Genomic DNA, 21,739 nt, shown 5'->3' with positions numbered 1-21,739 from the left:
GCTGTCCCTGCTCCGCATTTCTCACATCCTGCCATCTATGTGCTGCTACTGCACCTTTGGTGTAGACACCCAGCTGCTTCTGTGTAGTACCTGCTGGGTTCCAGCTCCTATGTACATGGTTGGAATTAAGGAGCAGGATGTTGCTCTGCACCACAAAGCCGCACCCAGACCTGCACAATTAGGGTTTGCGGTGTTATTGCAGGAACTGATGGAAGTGGTCTCTTGACCTATGATTTGGGTCCAAACATATTTTGGGCTGGCAAACTATCTATCTATCTGTCATCTATCTATCGCATTTATAGCCCACCTTTCTCACCAAGGAGCTCAAGGTGGTGTACATGGTTCTCCCCCTCCTATTCAATCCCCACAACAACCTTGTGAGGTAGGTGAGGCAGAGAGGCAGCGACTGGCCCAGGGTCACCCAGGGAGCTCCATGGCCAAGTGGGGATTTAATCCCTGGTCTCCCAGATCCTAATCTGTCACTCTAACCACTACACCACACTGATTCTCATTATAAGTCAGGCTGTATTTGCACCTTTTGAGTTTTGAACGAGGGTCAGCAAATAAGGAGCTAGGAGCCTGCATCAACCTTGTCTGCTTGCAGGGGTATAACGAAATTCTTCCCTTCCATTTCTCCACCCCTCCTCCATTGGCAGATAATTTTGCTAACAAATCAGAGCCAGGAGCAAACTCCCCTCCTCCCCTCCGCTAATGTTCTTGGTGCTCTTGTCAAATAGGTGTGCAATCTTGCTGTGTGACTGTCAGAGACACCTGCGGTGCTTGCAACTTCACTCTTGACACCAGACAAACTCCCCCTAATGCTGTTTCTCCTCCTCTTCTTTTGTTAAATTAATCTGTCCTGTTTTCTTTCTATAAAGAGTTATTGCCCATTTATAAGGAGCACCTCATTTAGTTGCCAGTGGCTAGTGAGAATCACCTTCAGGGAAGTGTGGAAATGTTTTAATTTCATTTTCTTCTTTTAAAAAGTGGTTTAACAACCAATCCCTCTTAAAAAGAACTTTAGGAATTGTAGCCCTGGGAGGGGCAGGGGAGTCTCCTCACAATTCTCAGCATCCTTAATAAATCACCTCTCCCAAAATTCTTTGGGGGAAGCCATGCCTGTTGGAAGTGGTATTGTAGCGCTCTAAATGTCTGGTGTGGTTGTGGTCTAAGACAGGGAAGACCTGAGTTCAGTTCCTCACTCTGGGATGAAACGGACCTTGAGCCAGTTGCTCTCTCCTAACCTCAAGGCTGTACCAACCATTACGCAGAGTGAGGCAGACACCTCAGGGGCCTGTATGGTGCAGTGATTAGAATGTCTTGTGGACAAGGGAGACCCGGGTTCAAATCCCTTTGTGGTCCTTGGAGAAAAAGAGAGTATATAAATGCAATGAATAAATAATAATAAATAAATGGTGGGAGGCAAAGCAGCAGCGACTTTCCCCATACATATGGATCACGGCCATGCCCTCAGTTGGAGGTCAAAGCTGTGCCTACCTCACCTCACACCCCCTAAGCTAGCTGGCTGCTCTTGGATCATGTCCTGTCACCACAAGTTTGAAGTAAGTTTTAAGATTTTGTCTTCGAAATGCATCTGGATACCATTTTATCTTTTGCCTCAGGCATCAAAATATCCTGGTTGGACCAGCCCAGTCTAGTGTACCTTGTAAGGTTGTTCTGGGGGATAAAATGGGGTAGATGGGGGCGGGGGATAACTGTGTATGCCAGCCTTGGAGGAGGTGGTGACATATAAGGGTGATACATAAGGCCGCCACCATCCACACTGCCGTTTCTGCTCTAGACTGGTTTGGGTTTCCACACTTAACTTCCAGTGCAGACTAGGCTTTCTCTAGGAGAGATTTGAATGACTCCTTTCATGGAGAAGCTTGACCACTAATCGCTCTCCATTTTTAGCAGGGATTTCAGGCTGTGTGGGTCTCTGGGCATTTCCTATCTCTGTGGCTTTGTGTGGCAATCAGTTTTTATCACAACACGGCTGTGCTAGCTGGACCCCCTCTTTGTAAACTGGCCTTCCGCAGCCTAGTGCCTTTCCCTACGTTTTGAACTACAGCTCCCACCAGGTTGCGGGGAGGCCTTTTTAAATAAGAGGAGGGTGTTTGTTTGTTGTATGTGCAAGAGAACATATTGCTGTGTTCGTTTTTTAAGCTAAGAGAGCGAGTCAGGCAGGTTTTTCCACCGAACAATTTTCTTCCCATCCTGTGTATGGAGTGAGGAGTGGATAAGTCAATTCATGGAATCATCGAGTTGGAAGGGACCCCCAAAGGTAATCCAGTCCAACTCGCTGTTATGCAGGAATCACTGACAGGTGGTCATCCAACCTCTGTTTAAAAACCTCTAAGGAAGGAGAGTCCACCACTTTCCAAGGTCATTTGTTCCATTGTTGACAGCTCTTCCCATCAGAAACTCCATCCAAAGGTTTAAATTTACTCCCCGAGAGGGATCCTTTTAGCAAGTGCATATTTTACTCCTCTTCAGCTTTTAAGCAGACAGTGGAAGGGGGTAGAGGCAGGGGGACGAAGCTACCAGGGAGCAGGACTGGACTATTTTATTTATTTTTACTTGTTGCTGAGTTGGCCCTCATCTACAGTGGTAAAGGTAAAGGTAAAGGTACCCCTGCCCGTACCGGCCAGTCGTGACCGACTCTGGGGTTGTGCGCTCATCTCACTTAAGAGGCCGGGAGCCAGCGCTGTCCGGAGACACTTCCGGGTCACGTGGTCAGCGTGACGAAGCTGCTCTGGCGAGCCAGCACCAGCACAGCACACGGAAACGCCGTTTACCTTCCCGCTATAAGCGGTACCTATTTATCTACTTGCACTTAAAGGTGCTTTCGAACTGCTAGGTGGGCAGGAGCTGGGACCGAAAGACGGGAGCTCACCCCGCCGTGGGGATTTGAACCGCCGGCCATACGATCGGCAAGTCCTAGGCGCTGAGGTTTTACCCACAGTGCCACCCACGTCCCCTTCATCTACAGTGGTACCTCTGGTTAAGTACTTAATTCGTTCCGGAGGTCCGTTCTTAACCTGAAACTGTTCTTAACTTGAGGTACCAATTTAGCTAATGGGGCCTGCCACTGCCGCCATGCCGCCAAAGCACAATTTCTGTTCTCATCCTTCAGCAAAGTTATTAACCTGAGGTACTATTTCTGGGTTAGTGGAGTCTGTAACCTGAAGCGTATGTAACCCGAGGTACCACTGTATTCCACATTAGGGACCTGGGCCCTCTGAGATGGAAAAGAATGCTGTCAACAAGGGTGGAGAGGGAATAGGGTGGCGCTGGCATGGAAACCACCATCCCTGCCCTCGCAACAGGAACCCCCATGTGGCTGGAAGGAGGCCCTGACACTACTGTGTTCCCTCTTAATGGCCTGAGATGGCTAAGAATATTTGGGTGCTTCCAGATTGGGCTTGGATTTGCAAAGGAGACTGAGATGTTGCAAGCGGGCAAATTTGCAACAGGTGTTTGTTTGTTTCCCCCCAGAAAGGATTTGTCGGGATTAAGCAGGTGGGGGATACAGGCTGGCATTTTGATGCCAACAATGTTGTCTGGACGTTGCAAAACACTTCCATGCATCTAGAGCTCCCTTCCCACAAGAAGCACGCTTTATGGTTATGACTGCCCAGAACTGGAAGAGCAGAGTGGCCTTCTTGTCCCTTTCGTTCCATCCTCCCTCTAAGCCTAAACCCTTTGAAACAGACCCTGCCTGGTAAGCTACAGGGGGGTGGGGGTTAGCGTTAGGCAGTAAGTTCTTCCCATATGGAAGGAGTGGTACTGCCTTGTTATTATTATTTGGTTGGTTTTGTTAATTATAAAAATATATTTTCAAAAATGGAGAGTAAATATAAGGAAAGGAAATGATATATGGAACAACATAGCAAAGCAAAACAAGCAAAATACAAAAAAACCCTCTATAGTACAATGAATAAATTAAAGAGAAAATATTGCCATTTACATTGTTATTACAGAAATGTAAAAATAAGACCTACCTCCCAGTAAGTTTGTTTTCCCCATTGCTAAGTGTTGCATTGCTCTCATTTGTAAGTTTTATCATTAAGACAATTAAATGTATTTTAACAGTGTGCCTGAACATAGCCAGGTGAATTTTGCCTGTTTTCTTGTTTGTTTGCGGGGGGGGGGGGGTATTGGTTTCTCAGGAGGTGGCATGCTGCCTGTTTTTTTTGGGGGGGGGGAGGGTTGTCTAAACTGTTTTGCCTTTTTGTGGATAGTTTGTGGATAGTTTTACTCAATACCATGAGCAAGCTTTTGTCTTTGTGACTTGGGAGGCCCCCACAGTCTCCATTTTGCGCTGGTGCCCAGGGCGGTTTCTGCTTTTGCCAAATGGGCACCCCAGAAACAATGGGGAACCCATGGCATATTCTGTTACATGCCCTTGTCATGCTAAAGGCTGAGAGTTCCTGCCGTTTGCTTAAAGTGATGCTAGAGGAATTGCCAGATGATTTTGCAAACATCCTCTCTGTTTCTTTCCCCTTCCATCTTGGTATATTTTTATCAGGCTGTTGCAGTGGAAGGGTGCAGGGCCAATAGTCCATTGATGCAGTTGAAACACCAGCAGGTTTTGTTTCCTCTTCTCTTTGAACTGTTTCCATCCTGCTAAATGAACTTGTAACTCAGAACTATTGCCTGAGCTTGCACATTTCCTCCTCCCTCCTAGTCCATTTTCCTTCTGTGATGTGTCTCTTTGGAATATAAGCCTGAGTACAGGAAATTTCTTGTTTTATTGAGCTGTAAGTCACTGTAGAAGTGGCTAAAGAGTGGGGTAAAAGTTCTTTAAATAATTAGTAGGATAAGGTGGCCTGCTTTTCCCTTCCGTTTGCAATAAGGAGGTGTGATTTCAAGGGTTCCCAGAGGGTGGAATGAAGCGGCTGTGCAAACTGGGTGGGGATTCTGTGCAGCCACTGCGGAGATGGTTGTTATCCATAGAATAAACCTTGTTGTTTCACATTTATGCTGTCTTCTGCTCGCAAATGGCAATATTTCAGGAGTGGTTTGCCTAAGGCCACTCAGTGACTGTTTCATGGCTGAGATGAGATTGGCAAGAAGGCCCTTGCAGATCCTTGAAAAGGTCAGCAAGCCTAGAGAGGAAGCGGAGGCATCTCAGCTCCTTCTGGTGGAGCCCTAAGGTCCTTGCTGCCTCCTGGTGTAAATTTGCATTCTTAAAAAACAAACCCAAATCAGCCAGGGAGCCACCCTGCATGTTGCTGAATTACAGTTCTTAGTCTCTGGCCCTGCTGTCCAGGGCTGATGGGAGTTCAGAGTCCAACAGCATCTAGAAGGCTCCAGGTTAGCCACCGCTGCCTTGTAGGTTCACTGTTAGGACAAACAAGAAACAGCAGTGCTGCTCGCTCTGAGCTGGGGGTGGGTGGGCTCAGGCCAGGAAATAAATCCAACATCAAGCACAATCCACACAGATCTGCCCACACATCCTTGGCGTCCAGGACTGTCTGTACTGGAGCCAGCAATAAAATTCCAGCACCCAGCGCGACATCCTGGGGCTTAGCGATTCAGGGTGATCATTGTGGTCTCTCTGTGTGTTTGTGTGTGACCTCAGAGCTCCACCTTTCTGAGTGGCCAGCAATGTTTCCGTTGCTTATCAGACGGGAATCCTAACATGTCTGTGCGATGTGCCTGTCCATGAAATGGGAAGGCTGACTCAGCAAGCCGGCGAGTCCTGTGCATTTCCTGCCTAAGGCTTAGCTGCCGACTCAGCTGTAGGTTGAGCGGTTTGGAAACAAAGAGCAGCAACAAAGTGCAAAGGTTTTGCTGGAGTTTGCTGGTCAGAGGAGAAGGTGTGCGGTGGAATTGGAGATGTAAAAAAGCCCTGCAGGATCAGACGAAAGGCCCATTTAGTCCAGTATTCTTTCTCACAGTGCCTGACCAGATGCCCATTAAGGGAAACCTGCAAGTAGGATTTGAGCACATAAGCATCCTGGGATTTAGTTGATGGGCCTGGTAAAAGTAGTGGGAGTTTCATCTTTCAATTGTAAAGCCTTCTAATGCCCTGCTTATAAAGGTAAAGGTAAAGGGACCCCTAACCATTAGGTCCAGTCGTGCCCAACTCTGGGGTTGCGGCGCTCATCTCACTTTATTGGCTGAGGGAACCAGCGTACAGCTTCCGGGTCATGTGGCCAGCATGACTAAGCCGCTTCTGGAGAACCAGAGCAGCACATGGAAACGCCGTTTACCTTCCTTCCGGAGTGGTACCTATTTATCTACTTGCATTTTGACATGCTTTTGAACTGCTAGGTTGGCAGGAACAGGGACCGAGCAACGGGAGCTCACCCCATCGCAGGGATTCGAACCGCCGACCTTCTGATCAGCAAGTCCTAGGCTCAGTGGTTTAACCCACAACGCCACCCGTGTCCCTCATTATAACCTGCTTCAAATTGGGTCTAGCCCATACCAGGGATGGGGAACCTGTGGCCTCCCAGGTGTTGCTAGACTCTAACACTCACCCATTAGCCTGGACCAGCAAGACCAATGGTAAGGAAGGATGGGAGTTGTAGTCCAACAGCATCTGGAATTCTGGATTTTTTTAATGGTATAATTTGGGGCAGGAGGGCACTTGGCAGTACTTTACCCCAACTGACAGCTCAGACGGGTGAGAACTGAGCAGCGTTTCTGCTTCAGATTGCTGTTGGCAACCTGGCCATGGGAGACATGGGTCCCAGGAGAGTAGAAAGCAGCAGTGGAACAAGCAAAATAGGTTTGCCCCTGCGAAGCAGCTGTCTTGTGTGAATGTGGCTACAGAAGACAGCAGCATTCTGCTGGAACCTGGCTTCCCAATTCACATTCAAAGGCCCGTCTGGTCAGGCAGAATTAAAAACTCAAAACAAGTAGAAGAATCCCTTTTAATTGCACCTTTTGAAATTATAGACTTCTCTCTCTCTCTCTCTCTCTCTCTCTCTCTCTCTCTCTGAAAATGCATTCTTGCCTGATTCCCAAGCTCAGTGCAAGGATCTCCTTTGTGAATTTAGGATCAAAGTATCTCGTGGGTTAAAAGCTGGACCGTTCCAATTTTTTTTTCTCAATTGACTGCACAAGCCACCTTGGATTCTCCTGAATGGTTTAGCCGAGGTGGGGAGGGGGGAGGAGGGGAGAGGACAGGAAAGAGGGAGGGGGGAAGCGGAGCAAGAGAAAGATGTCACAATCTCTAATCTATCTGTCATTTTTATTTTTCAGCAGCCGGAGAGGAGCTCCCGACTAGAACAATGCTGGAGAGGAAGGGAGGGGAGAGGGCCGGAGTAGCAGCCAAAGTATGAAAACAGGTGAACAGCAGTGGCAGCAGCGGCAGCAGCGGAGGAAGAGTGGAGGGGAAGGAAGAGATTTGTCACCGCTGCTGCGGGGGAGGCGAGCCAGCCCCACCGGGAAGAGCCTCCTCCTCCTCCTCCTCTCGGTTGCGCGGAGGTGGATCCTGGCTGGGCAGCAGCTGAGCCATGGCTACGAATTTCAACGACATTGTCAAACAGGGATACGTGAAAATGAAGAGCAGGAAATTGGGGGTAAGTGCCGGCAGATGCCGCCTTGTTGTTTCCGAGTGGGCTCTGGCTGGCTGGCGTCCTTTGTAGGCATGCGGGCAGGTGCAAATTGCGCAAAAAAACCCCAGTGCTTTTGTGTGGAAGAATTCTGGCTAGAGCAGCATAGCTCTCTCTCTCTCTCTGCCTCTCCTCTAGGCATCCCTCCTGCATGGACCTTCCTCCCCACTGGCTCTGCCTGAGTCCTGGCAACAGAGGTGCCAATTGCTGGTCAATTCTGGCGTTGCCTTGGTGGACGTGGCATCCCCAGAGTTGATGGATTGGGTGGGTTTTGCAAGGGCTTGGGTGGGTGGTGGTCCGCATTTTGTGCCATGGGGATTTCCTTTCCAGCTTGACAGCTGGTTGCAGATCTTGAAGCCGATAAAAGAAACAGCAACTCTTTGCCTTTGTGTGCGTGTGAATATAGTACGGATTGACTCTGCCTGGCTACAGTGGACAGGTTGTGTTCTCCTGTTTCAGATGCTTCTGTGGCACTCCCTTCCCCAGAGACTCCTCTGAGCCTGTGGCTGAGCAGCTTATGCAAGTGCAGTTAGAATTCTTTTTCTCTCAGCTGGGTTTTGGTCGCTGGGCAAAATCAGCACAATCAGCAGCAGGGCTTCGTTATTTTTTATTTTATTTTTGCTTTGTTTTTGATGTTGGTTTTTTTAAAAAGCTGTGTGATTTTAGCTGACAATTTCACACACATTTTTAACCATTTCACTCCTGCCTTTGGAAAGAGGAGGGCTAGGATTCAGCAGGGGTGGGGTGGGGGTGGGGAGAGGGAAATTGTTGGAAAGAGGCACTGAGGTTTTCCTCGTTCCATCTGGACTGCTTAGCTGCAGAGTCATGTTATGGATACTTTCTCCGTGAGCACCTCTGGCCCATATGAGGAGGACCAACTCGGACACTGGGTCCGGCTCTTCCTTTGAGCACAGCCACCCCCAGCAAGATTTCTCTCCCCTTCTCTCAAGGGTTCTTACTGCAGACCTAGACTTGCTCCAGGCACAGTTGCATCTATGGATCTTGGCTTCTAGGGTGTGTCTTTCCTGGGCCTCTGAGATATCCCTGCTTGCAACAAGGGGCATCTTGAACACAGAACAAGCATTTATCGCCCCTTTCTCTTTTCCAGCCGTCTTCTATCGGCAGGGTGACTAAACTCCATGCTAGAGATTTCTGGATTGCACATAAAAGAAATCCACATTTCCTCCTCGCAATAAATATTTTCTGAAGGGGCATTGAACTGATCCTCTGTATGCAACATGAAGGGATTTCTATACTTGGATTTTGAAATATGGTTACGAGAAGGATTATTTTGAAGCACCTTTCTCCAGCCTTGGGTCCCCAGATGTTGTGCGCATCCTCTCATCCCTGACCGCTGGCATGATGGGAGTTGGTACCCAACAACATCTGTAGAGACCAAGGCTGGGGAGAAGACTGCAAGGATGCAGAAAGCCTGGGAGTGGATTTCCAAAGGACAGAAGTTGTCGGACAGGAGGCACCTGGGTTCGGTGGCCTTGGGCAAGCCTCTCTGATTCAAGTTTTCCATCTCTTTTTCGGCAGCCTACAACTGAAGGTTATTGTGAGGGTTAATAGTAGTTGTTGCCTGCTGTGAGCCTTGGAGGATAATGATCCACTTATGGGTGTGTTTCTGTTTAATGACAGGATTACTGTGTAGGCCTCCACTGGGTGTCCTGGCCAGTCCCAGCTATTGCATCTCAATCTCTCCCAGGGAGCATCTTGGGGCTGAACCTGTGAAACTTTGATGTGCATGTACATGTGTGTGTGTAAATGTTTTGCTTCCACAAAGCTTTTAAAACAAGTGGGGTAGGCATGTACCTTCAGATGTTGTAGAACTTACATCATCTCTGACCATTGTCCATGCTCACCATGAGAGCCAGTGTGGTGTAGTGGTGCTGGACTATGACCTAGGAGACCGGGGTTCAAATTCTCACTCAGCCATGAAGCTCACCAGCTGTGATCGTGGACCGGTCATCATCTCTTCGCCTAACCTGCCTCACAGGACTGTTGTGAAGATACCACGGTGGTGGTGGAGAACTGTGTATGCCACCTTGAGCTCCTTAGAGGAACGTTGGGGTAGAAATGTAAAAATAAATAAAACATGGCTGATGGGAATTGGGAGTCCCTCAGACCTGCTTCTCCATCCTTGCTTTAAAACATGCTGTTGTCATCTCGTTGATACCCTCCTCCTCTTCTTCATTTGCCTTTATTGTGCATGCTGTTGTGGTAAAAGAACCAGGATGGGTGTGTATCCTGAGTCTTATGACTCTGTTCCATTGGAGTAACTGATTCTTGGAATGGACTGGGTCCCTTAAAATAAAGAGGCACCTTTCAGTAAAGGCAGAAAGAACAGATTTGAGACTGAGCTGCTGCTCCATATAGAAGACTCTGCCTAAGGCTAATCGTTGCAGAAGCAACATGAGAGCCCTGTTCTTTTGTAGCACCCGTGGAGAGCCTTGCCTTGAATAAGGTCAGCACTTGCATCATAAGGACACAAGACAAGCCTGCTGGATCAGGCCCATCTCTTCCAGCATCCTCTTCTCACAATGGCCAACCAGATGCCTGTGGGAAGCTTGCAGGCCGGACATGAGTACAATGGCACTCTGCCCTCCTGCGATTCCCAGCAACTGGTAGTCACAGGCACAGTGCCTCCAACAGCGGAGGTTGAACATAGCCATCGTGGCTCATAGCCATCAATAGCCTTCTCCTACATGTATCTGCCCAATCCTCTTTTAAAGCCATCACTGCGTCTCATGGGGGTGAATTCCATGGTTTAGCTCTGCGCTTTGTGAAGGGCTTTCTTTTATGTGCCCTGAATCTTCCAGCATTCAGCTTCATTGGATATCTATCAACGCTAACCTCCCCTGTATTGAGTGGGAAAGGTCTGTTTGGGGCTTTCCTTGAGTTTGCTTGAATGCAAGCAATCAGATGGGAGATCCATGATAAAGCTGGGCTGCCAGTCCCATGGCGGGGTCCGCTTGCATTCAGCCACAGTGAGTAAAAAGTCCTCTGCAGACCTTCCCTGTGCAACACATGGAAAAGTCTATGACTGATGGGGGGCTGAGAGTGTGAGGGCTGTGCATGTGTCCCTGCGCCTCTCCACACTTGGAACATTTTCATGCATTGCAGGAGAGCTGTGTTTAGAAATTACTTGTTGCCATGTAGGTGCAAGGAGAGCGGCGAAGGTGTCATGCAAACTGGGCACCAGACTCAAGGAGGCCAACAAAGCCTTCATGTACATGCCCATCTCGGCTTAAGCCCATGTGTGATTCCACACTCAACCCCTTACCAAATTTAAGATATATTCATAGAATTGTGGAGTTGGAAGGGACCACAAGTGTCATCTAGCCCAACCTCCTGCAGGGCAGCCTCCTTTTGTCCAACGTGGGGCTCACACCCACCACCCTGTTTTAAGAGTCTCAAGCTCTACCGACTGAGCTATTCTATATTGCTGCCTCCTGTGTTCTTACTGGCTTTAAAAGGGGCTTAGAAAAACTTGTGACTACCTGCCATGGTGGCTGTGTTCTAGCTCTGCTGTCAGGGGCAGGATGCTGGGAATAGCAAGTGGGTCCTCAGGGTCTGCTTGTGAGCTTCCCATAAGCATCTGGTTGGCCACTGTGATTATGCTGGACCAGATAAGCCTTTAGCCGAATCCAGCAGGGCTCTTCATGTGTTCTCAGATGGCCTGATAACAGTGGTGGCGAAACTATGGCATGCGTGCCAGAGGGGACACTCAGAGCCCTTTCTGTGGGCACGTGTGCCGTTGCCCCAGCTCAGAGCCAGCAGAAGGCGAGGGTGGCACATTGAGTTCTCAGCTTAACTTGGGCAGCTGGAGAGCCATGTGAGTGGCAGGTCGGTGCAGGAAACTGCGAGGCCGGAGCAGGATGCAAGGTTGAGGCTTTACACACCCTCCGGCCGGGGCCAATGGAAGGTGCCAGGCAGGGGAGGATGGCATCGTTGGTTCCAGCGCCAGGTATCCAGGCAGAGCTGCCTCCGCCCCATCCTCGTCGCCCCTCACTGGCACTGGGGCTCCGGACCCCACCATCCTCGCCGCGCCATGGTTGCTGAAGTATTTCTTCACCAAACCACCGCCAAGTGCAGCGGGACACCTTGTGCTAGCACGTGGGGCAGCCCCCAGGGCCTTTTCAGGGAATGGCGGCATGATGGGGGGGGCGCCTCTCTGCACATATTCAGAGGGCCACGCCGAGAACGTTTGCTTGCCCGGGCTGGAGTTTAAAAGCAGGGAATTCCCGTCGACATGGAGATCTTGTGAAAATCCAAATGAAATCCTTAAAGTGTGGAATTCTCTGCCAAATAATTTTAAATCAGTGAAAGCGCTTGGGATTGCTTCCTTGTATCACTGAAAGCTCTGTTATTTTGTTTTTCTTTTAAGACAAAAGATGTTAATGTAAGAGTTGTTTTTTTCTAAACTAAAACCTCAGTATTCAGGTTAAATTGCTGTGTTGGCTCTTTGCGATAAATAAGTGGGTTTTGGGTTGCAGTTTGGACACTCGGTCTCTAAAATGTTCGCCATCACTGCCCTATAAGGACCTTCTCAGTGGCTGCTCCTAGATTATGGAGCACCTTGCCTTGTGAAGTCTAGTTCTCCTCACCTCCCTGCCAAGTTTTTTGTTGGCCACAAAGGACACTTTTATTCTGGTAGATTTTTGTAGCATGTGGCACATCAGGTTTTTGTGTTTAGGACCTGATACTGCCTCCTTGGCTGCTTTGTTTTATATCGGTGGTGGTGATGTGTTTGTATGTTTTAATAAAACTGCAACTCAAATGTTGTAAGCTGCCCTGAGTGGTGGCTTTGCCATGAGAAGAGCAGGACAAAAATATTTTAAGAAAGAAATATAGTAAAATAGCCAGCTTAGTGGAGGGAGGAAGATCTGCTGATGGTTGTATTCAACCTCCAGGTTCGGAAGCCTCTTAGTACCTGCTGCCATGAACCAGCAAAAGGAGAAGGATGTTGCCTTCAGACCTTGTGTGGGGGCTTCCTGGAGGTGTCTGGCTGGCCACTCTAGGGGAGACTGGCCCATTAGAACACCCCACCAACCACAGCTAGCTCCCACCTGCTTGCTGTCTCATTTACAACCAGTCTGGGGGGTAGCAGTGCCTGCCAACTTCTTCCTTCTCCTCCGTCTCTGTGTTAAACCTTGTAGAACTCAGCAGGAAGGTGATAAAACTAGAATCAGTTGCATCCGGCACCACCTACTTCTGGCCTCCCTGCCTTCTGCCCTACCAGTCCCACCATTGGACTTAGATGGACCTTTGGGTCTGGTTCCACACAGCTTCTCTTGCCTCCATCTGTTTTCCTGCTTTGGCGAGGCTTTCTGGAGAGCACCTGCTCTGGAAGAGCGTCTGTGGACCAGTGTACTTGTGCTTGGACATCCCTCCTCTCCCCACCCTTGCTTGAAGGATGCCAAGTTGGCCAGGACTCTGTTTGCCTACCAGCTGGAAGTGGCTACGCTACGCTCACTTGGCATCGGAGCGCAGCGTTTTCCATCACAGCCCAGCTCCGGTTTGCGCAGCTCCTCTCCGGGGAGCCCGTTGAGAACGGTGGCATGGCCCAGGGCCCTGTTGCCAAAACAGCACCCTCCCTCCTCCCTGACTCTTACATGACTTCTCCGAAAGCCCCGCTCTGCTCCAGCAGCCTCCGTGCCCCTGAGGGCTCTGCTCCAATTTGAGGACATTTAAATTGGAGCTCTGGCTTCAGGCAGAGGACGTGGAAGTTTGTTGACTGCACAGAGAGGGAAGGAGGTTTCTCTGCCTCTACTTTTCGCGGCTGTAGCGGCTTCTTTTTCCTTATTAAATAGGGAGGTGGGGGCTGTAGGAGAGTTCACAGCCTAGAACTAATGAGTGGGTCAGTGGGGGAATTTCGGATAATGACCGGGTATTGCTGTAGGTCTAGAGTATCTATCTTTGTCTTGAAGGTGACTGGGAGTAGCCGCAGAGACCACGTAACACTGGTTCTGAAAGACCTACATTGGCTCCTTGTACGTTTCCGAGCACAATTCAAAGTATTGTTGCTGACCTTGAAAGCCCCGAATGGCTTCAGCCTAGTGTACCAGAAGGAACATCTCCACCCCCATCGTTCAGCCTGGACACTGAGGTCTAGCACCGTGGGCCTTCTGATGGTTCCCTCACTGTGAGAAGTGAGGTTACAAGGAACCAGGCAGAGGGCCTTATTGGTAGTGGCGCCCTCCCTGCGGAACGCCCTCCCATCAGATGTCAAGGAAATAAACAACTATCTGACTTTTAGAAGACATCTGAAGGCAGCCCTGTTTAGGGAAGCTTTTTGTGTCTAATGTTTTATCGCTTTATTGTTATTATTATCGTTAATTCTGTTGCGAGCTGCCCAGAATGGCTGGGGAAACCCAGCCAGATGGGCGGGGTAAAGGTAAAGGGACCCCTGACCAATAGGCCCAGTCGTGATTGACTCTGGGGTTGCGGTGCTCATCTCGTTTTATTGGCCGAGGGAGCCAGAGTACAGCTTCCAGGTCATGTGGCCAGCATGACTAAGCCGCTTCTGGCAAACCAGAGCAGCACACAGAAACGCCGTTTACCTTCCCGCCAGAGTGGTACCTATTTATCTACTTGCACTTTGACATGCTTTTGAACTGCTAGGTTGGCAGGAGCAGAGACCGAGCAACGGGAGCTCACCCTGTCATGGGGATTCGAACCGCCAACCTTCTGATTGGCAAGTCCTAGGCTCTGTGGTTTAACCCACAGCGCCACCTGTGTCCATTATTATTATTATTATTAATTAAGGACCTCTGTGTTCAACCCTCTGAGAGAGCTGCATGCTGCCAGTCTCTCTCTCTCTCTCTCTCTCTCTCTCTCTCTCTCTCTCTCTCTCTCATATGTACAGCACCCACTTTCCACACATGTAGACAACACACATGTATGCAGGCATGCATCAAACAGGCTCTCTCTCCTCCTCAATCTCGCCCCACCATCATCATTTGTATGCCGCTTTCCAACGAATTAATAAAGCACTATAAATCATATATATAATCAATCCATACAACAGCTGCAGCAAAACATGTCTCTCCCGCATCGGTCTCTACAAGCACAGCAGGCCATGCACAGCTTTCTAACCGCTTGCCCTCACCCCCAAAGGCACACTCCTCTATCGTCTCCTGAGACAAGACAGATGCCAACCAACCAACCTAACAACATTGTGTAAAGCCGTACAAAAAAGCTAACCTAATTTATAAGCTTAAAATTAAATAGGAGAGAGAATAATGTCCAACAAAGAAATAAAATGATATTAAAATCACTGTTCAGAAATAATCCACATAACCTCACAGCAGTTAGCTTGCATGCATTGCATGGTACCCACGCACCTTACTGGTGGCAGCCTTCCCGACACACTTGGCACACACAGAATCATTGAATCGTGGAGTTGGAAGGATCCCAAGGAGTCATCTAGTCCAGTCCTCTGCAGTGCAGGAGTCACAACTAAAGATTCCCTGACAGGAAACCTTCCAACCTCTTTTTTTTTTTTTTTACCTCCAGTAAAGGAGAGTCCATCACCTTGTGAGAGAGCCTGTTCCACTGTCAGTTTATTCTGTCAGAAAGTTATTCTATACAACATGCACACCGGCTACACATGCAAGCCATGTGCACAGGCACACACTCACTCATAAATAACACACCCCACATGCAGGCATGCGCCACCTCTCCTCTCAGTGCTGTGAAGTGGTGCTTAGCTGTGTGGAGAGGTTTAAATCTTTGCTTTCAGGCCATCACCATGATGAGGAGACTCTAGTGTAATGGATAGCCTTGCTGGAGCTTCACACACATCCCACAGTATCTGTTGTTGTTGTCTGAGAGTGGAACCTCTGAAACACACAGGAAAATATATATTAAAACTAAAATAAGCATTTAATAAATTCCTTAAATATTCACCTGTGATGTTACAAGTGCTGACTAGGAGGTCTGTCTTCCAACATTGCATTTCTCAGTAACAGTAAAGAGAAAAAAAAGTTTTTCTTAGGAAAAACATTTATATTGGCTGCCAGAACTTAATAAGAATGATGCATGATAAAAAAGATTGTCTGGAAGTCTTCCACTTTGCTGATCACTGAAAAGTTCTTCAGAAACGATGCATGAAAATGTCAAGGCCTGAAACTCACAGCCATATTAGTTCAGGGCTTTTCTTCTTCTTCTCTGCAGACCTGTGAGTTGGCCTGACTTGCCCAAGGCAACCTTCATGGATGAGCAAGTATTTGACCCTGGTGTGCTGGCTGCCTGGGGCTGATGGGAATTTTTGTTTCAAATAGCTAGTGGGCACCAGGTTGGTGAAGGCTGCACTAGCCCTTAAGATCCACTGCAATATCTACTTTATTTCTTATTACAGCCTTTTGGTTTACCTGCCAGAGCCCTGGTGGGTGGAATCCTTGTTGAGGAGCAAATCCAGACGGAAAATGGTGGCTTATGACTTGGAGCCAAATACTTAAGCGCACCTCTTGAACTATACCTTCATATACAAGTACACATCCCTATCTGAGTCACTGCAGATCAGAGTTTCTAACATAGAGAGGTAAAACTGGCCAGGTTTGGCCAGAAAGCTGGTCAGCAGCTTCCATTTAACATTCATGTGAGGAACCGGGGAGACCAAGAGGAAAGCCATTTGTACAAAGCTGGCCATAGCGGAGAATTTATTTTTGTTGCTGCTGTTGTTGTTGTCGTCACTTTTTTCTTGCCATGGCAACTCTAGAGGAAGTTACTACCCCCAGCCCCAACCCCCACATACATACATTAAAAACAAGTGAGGGGAAATATATTAAAAACATACCACCCATTCTAAAAACCCAATTTTATCCACTAATTTAAAAACTGCACTGGTTTTGGGGGTGGGGGCGTTCTGGGAATCCCTAAGCAACGCCAGCTATGAGGCTGCTAATTAGTTCATAAGTTCACTGGTAACAATGAATGGATACCAGCTGGAAATACGGTAACGGGCAAACTTTGCAGTCTCAAAGCTTTTAGCTGTGTTTACTAAATACAAGTAAAGCAAAGAAAGCTAAATTAGATTGCTCTCAAGGGCTTCAGAAAGTTTGAAAATTTTCCTATGCAGATTGTTATATACAAATTTCTCAAACTTGCATAGGGAAATTCAATTCCCCCCTAAAAAAAATCTGCATTGCTGCCTTAGAGGGAATGTATGGAGACTGTTGTCCAAATATCTACATAATGTCTTTTGTTGGGGGTTTGAAATCTGCGTTCCCTTCCCCCCCCCCCCGCCCCCAATTCCTCCATGCGACTTTTTGTCAGTGAATATGGCTGTGGAAAGAAGGCTGGGATTCATTAAAAGAAAATGTGTGCATGTACATATGGATTGGGGGGGGGGGGACAGAACAGGCATGCATGGACAGCAAGATAGGAACGGAGGCCCTCGCCATGCCTGCTCTTCGTTCTGGTTATTGCAATCCATATCTGTGTAGGCCATAGCTGGCCCCGGGCATTTTTCTGCCTGAGACAAAGGGCATGATGCCTCTCTGCCCCACTTTCCACATACAGAAGCCCACTGGACAGGCTGTTAAATCTTATTTATTTCAATTAATTTTTATTAGTTTTCAGAAAGTTCAGTTGCAGCATATTATCAAACAAACAAGCAAACGGTAATAATAAATAATAACCAGATCAGATACTCTGTATCGTGCCAAGGGAAATTTGTCACAGCATTCAGCTTACAATTCCATCTCTAAATGTATTAGCCACATTCGTTCATAAACAGGAGGAGATTCTTGACCGTATTGCACCTTACCTGAGAAAGAGATATTAAAAGTCGGACCAAAATCATCCTTCTTACTTAGGCCCTCCTGGTGATTCACATCTCTGGTGGGGAATGTGCTGAAGCACAATTCTGGCCTGTAGATTTTAGGGAACTACTGTAAAACAAAATCTTAATGTTGTTCCAACCTCCCAATTGGCACTTTTTTAATGGAGGCTAACCTAAACTTGATTATACAATTATTATTGATGGCAGCTAGAATGACTTGTGCACTTTAAAATTAATTTCAGCTCTAGTGAAGGGACTGGGATTGTCATACTTAACAAACATAATTGCACCTATATGCCTCACTTGTGCATTGGCCAAAAAAGAGGAAATAATTCTCTGCAAAAAAGGGCATAATGGGAATCAGATTTACATAACATTTGCATATGTTGACTTGCATGCACAGATTAATAGCCAATGGCATGGAGGGGCAGCTTGACCTCGCTTGACCTCTGGGTGGTTGTGTCGCTGCTGCTTCCTGGGAGGTAGAAGGGGGAGGCAAGCACTTCCCTTCCTCTACCTCCTCTTAAGCAGCCACGACATGGCCACCCAGAGGTCAGGTGACATAGATACACATTTAGGAATAATGTCTATAATTTAAATAGTAATGCAGTACATCTTACTGTAGTGTAGAAGACACTGACCCAGTGTCCAATGTGTCTGATGTCCAGGGAATGATTGTATAGTAGGACACATGGCCACCCTCAAAGGGACGGACTCCTCCACTGTACAGGGGGCAGCAGATACAGTGGTACCTCTGGTTAAAAACTTAATTTGTTCTGGAGGTCCATTCTTAACCTGAAACTGTTCTTAACCTGAGGTACCACTTTAGCTAATGGGCCTCCTGCTGCCACCGCACCGCCGCTGCACAATTTCTGTTCTCACCCTGAAGCAAAGTTCCTAACCCGAGGTACTATTTCTGGAGTCTGTAACCTGAAGCGTCTGTAACCCGAGGTACCACTGTATAGCTTAGGAGCTACAATAGGGCAGGCTACGTTGCGCACACAGCTGCACCCTCCAGGAGAGGAGACCAACAAGGGGGCTCAGGAGGAATGGCCAGTAAATGGTCGCTCTTCCCCCTGACCTCCTAGCATTGGCTGTCTTAAGTTACCACAGCCAGTGTGGTGTAGTGGTTAAGAGCAGTAGACTCGTAATCTGGTGAACTGCGTTCGCATCTCCGCTCCTCCACATGCAGCTGCTGGGTGACCTTGGGCCAGTCACACTTCTTGAAGTCTCTCAGCCCCACTCACTTCACAGAGTGTTTGTTGTGGGTGAGGAAGGGAAAGGAGAATGTTAGCCACTTTGAGACTCCTTCGGGTAGTGATAAAGCGGGATATCAAATCCAAACTACTCCTCCTCCTCCTCCTCTTCTTCTTCTTCTTCTTCTTCTTCTTCTTCTTCTTCTTCTTTTTACCGACGGTAAGGCTGGCCCTGATCACAAATGAATGCATCAGTGTTTTCTTTTTGCAAGGCATCATTTGGCAGAGATAGCTATTTCCACCCAGCTCTTTTTTTTAGGGGAAGGAAACCTAACATGGGGCTCCAGCCGCACATCACCTTCTTCTGCCCACCTAGCAGACAAGAAAATAGCCCTTGGTGTTCCAAACTTTATCTCTTGCTGCAACCCTCAAAAACTGTATTTCTTTATGAATAGCAGTCCAATCAAGTATTTTTTAAAAATTTAATCTCATTGGTTTCAACAAGACAGAGAGCTAAGCATGTGCTGTTTTACAGGAGGGATTCAGCTGCATAATGGGAATTTAGGTTTGCACAATTAAAGGGGATTAAAGCTTCCTGATGGAACAAATCCACTTAAGAAGAAGAAGAAAATGGGCAGGGGAAAACACTAAAAAAAAAGCTGCAGGGGGAGATAATTATGGACATGGGAAGACGTCTGATGTCCCTGCAAACAAATTGGAACAAATGCTCCAGAAAGAGTGGGCATCATATTGTTGTTGCTGCTGCTGCTGCTGTTAATAATAATAATAATAATAATAATAATAATAATAATAATAATATATTGAATTTATATACCGCTCTATACCCTCAGGGCGGTTCACAGGATAAGGATGGTTCTATGATGGTAGGGAAGAGAGAGAGCAGAGTCTGATTTTGGACCAACCTCCACATTAGCTTTATTTAGATAACAGGTGAAAAGGAACCACTAGCACCGTGAACACCTCCCTCGTTCTCTTAGAATGGCAAATGGTGCCCAACTGAGAGGTGACAGAACTGAGTTTCCAGTGAGTTCCGGCTGAAAAAAAGCCCTGCTTGCAACATTGTGGTGGGGATTAAGTGAGGAGCAGGGAGAACCATGTATGGCACCTCGAGTTCCTTGCAGAAAACAGTGGGTCGGGAATGCGATAAATACCGTATTTTTCGCCCTATAGGACGCACTTTTTCCCCTCCAAAAATGAAGGGGAAATGATTGTGCATCCTATGGGGTGAATGCAGGCTTCGCGGACCTCTCCGCAAGCAGCGGGAGCCCATCGCTGGGCTCCCGCTGCTTGCGGAGAGTTGCCTGCATGCTGAAGCCTGCGCGCGCTGAGCTCAGCGCGTCCAGGCTTCGCGGACCTCTCTGCAAGCAGCGGGAGCCGGCACTGGGCTCCCACGGCTTGCAGAGAGCTGCCTGTTTGGGGGCTGGGGTTGGGGGAAGCTCGGGCTTCCCCTGCCCCAGCCCTGCACCTGGGGGGGAAATAATTTCCCCCCCTTTATTTCCCCCCTAAAAACTAGTTGCGCCTTATGGGACGGTGCGTCCTATAGGGCGAAAAATACGGTAAATACTAAATAAATAAATATTAAACTGCGAACCTGCCCGGGAGGCTGAGTGTGAGAGTCTTGCATTCTGAGGCGAGAAAGACCAGGAAATAGCCAGAGCTGCTCAGCTTCCTGCATGGCCCTGTCCACATCATGCTCCTTTGTGGTGATGACCTGTGGGGGGGGGGGACTTTGCCTGTAGCCCCTCCAAGCCTCACAGGCGGCGAGTGCTATAGGCTTTGAAGCCCCTGTCTGGGCCTGCCTCCCTTAGGCTGCTCCGTGGTGGAGACGCTTCCTTTGAAGAGCAGGCCCTCCTTTGAAAGCGTCACGGATGTGCTGGAGGTGGGCCGCATGGAACGTGCATTCAGGAAGCCATGCTACGTGCCGAGCAGGCGCTGGGCTCCCAGGGGGCTCGTTAGGTATCTGCTAGAACAGCAGAGGAGCATTGCTCTCCCCTCTTCAAGGCAGCCCATCGAATGCAGCCATTTTGCACAGGGCTTCCTCCCCGCGGAAGACGCCATGGTCCCCCTGCTCCGGAATGTTTTGTGGGAGGAACAACGACCCTTGTGGGCTGGTCAGCTCCACTGCGGAGAGTAGTTGGGGCAGAGGCGTTTTCCTTGTCAAGAATCCAGGCCAGCCAATGTGAGGTGGTGCATAATTAATGTATGGAATTAATTGCCTCAAGTAGTAGCCTCTGCCTGAGGGCCAATCCAAGCATTGTGAGGCTCCCTCATCTGCATCGCAAAAAGGTAGTACAGTCATACCTTGGGTTGAAGTTGTTTCAGGTTGAGCGCTTTCAGGTTGCGCTCCATGGTGACCTGGAAGTAACGGAACACATTACTTCTGGGTTTCGCCGCTCGCACATGCACAGATGGTCAAAATGATGCAACGCATTGCGACCTGTGCACACAACGCATCGCGACCTGTGCACACACAGACATGGGGTGCGTTCGCTTCTGGATGCGAACGGGGCTCCGGAACAGATCCCGTTCATATCCAGAGGTACCACTGTAATGTTACTTTTCTGGGAGAAAATGCTTCTTCACGAGGCGCATCATTAAACTACGGAACTCCCTCCCACTGGAGGCAGTGATTGCCACCAGCCTAGATGGCTTTGAGGATCAGAAGAATTCATGAAGGAGAGGGCTATCGATAACTCCTAGCCACAATGGCTGTGCTCTGCCTCCACAGTCAGAGACGGCAGTGCTTCTGAATGCCAGTTGCTGGAAGCTGCAGGCAGGGAGAGGGCTCTTGTGCTCAGATCCTTCTGGCAGGTTTCCCACAGGCATCTGTTTGGCCACCATGAGAGCAAGATACTGGACTTTGTGGGCCATTGGTCTGATTCAGCAGGCTCTTCTTATGTTCTCAGTGTAGATATCACCGAGCCTAATGCATTTGCTTGGTTTAAAGCAGGGTACGAGCTTCATTCCTGTTCCTCCCCCTCCACCCCCTTTTGCCTGGACGTTGCTGTTGCTGAAGGAGACAGATCCCCATTAGCCTGCCTCTTAAACTGCAGGAGAGCTGGGGCTGTGCACTGTATAAATTCATGCTAATAACACAAGAGAAGGAAGGTGGGAGGTGGGAGAAAAGAGGCCAGCACTGAGCAAGGAGGCGGGCAAGGCCA

At 48.4% G+C, this 21,739-nt stretch overlaps 1 protein-coding gene across 3 annotated transcripts in view; it reads left to right on the top strand.

Moving 5' to 3' along the window:
• Nucleotides 1–7,140: 7,140 nt before the first annotated feature.
• Nucleotides 7,141–21,739, top strand: part of DOK4 (docking protein 4) — a 34,095-nt gene continuing 19,496 nt past the window's right edge. For 2 of the 3 annotated variants that reach the window (XM_081872471.1, XM_081872470.1), the window contains exon 1: nt 7,143–7,538. In XM_081872471.1, the coding sequence (XP_081728597.1) occupies nt 7,473–7,538 (66 nt within the window). In that variant the 5' untranslated portion in view covers nt 7,143–7,472. Of the gene's footprint in view, nt 7,539–21,739 lie in introns of all 3 variants that reach the window. The other variant, XM_081872472.1, reaches the window with a different exon arrangement.

This window comes from Podarcis erhardii (assembly GCF_964252035.2).
Source record: "Podarcis erhardii genome assembly, chromosome: 7".
NCBI classification, from domain to species: Eukaryota; Metazoa; Chordata; class Lepidosauria; order Squamata; family Lacertidae; genus Podarcis; species Podarcis erhardii.
This window is presented reverse-complemented; position numbering and strand designations above follow the sequence as displayed.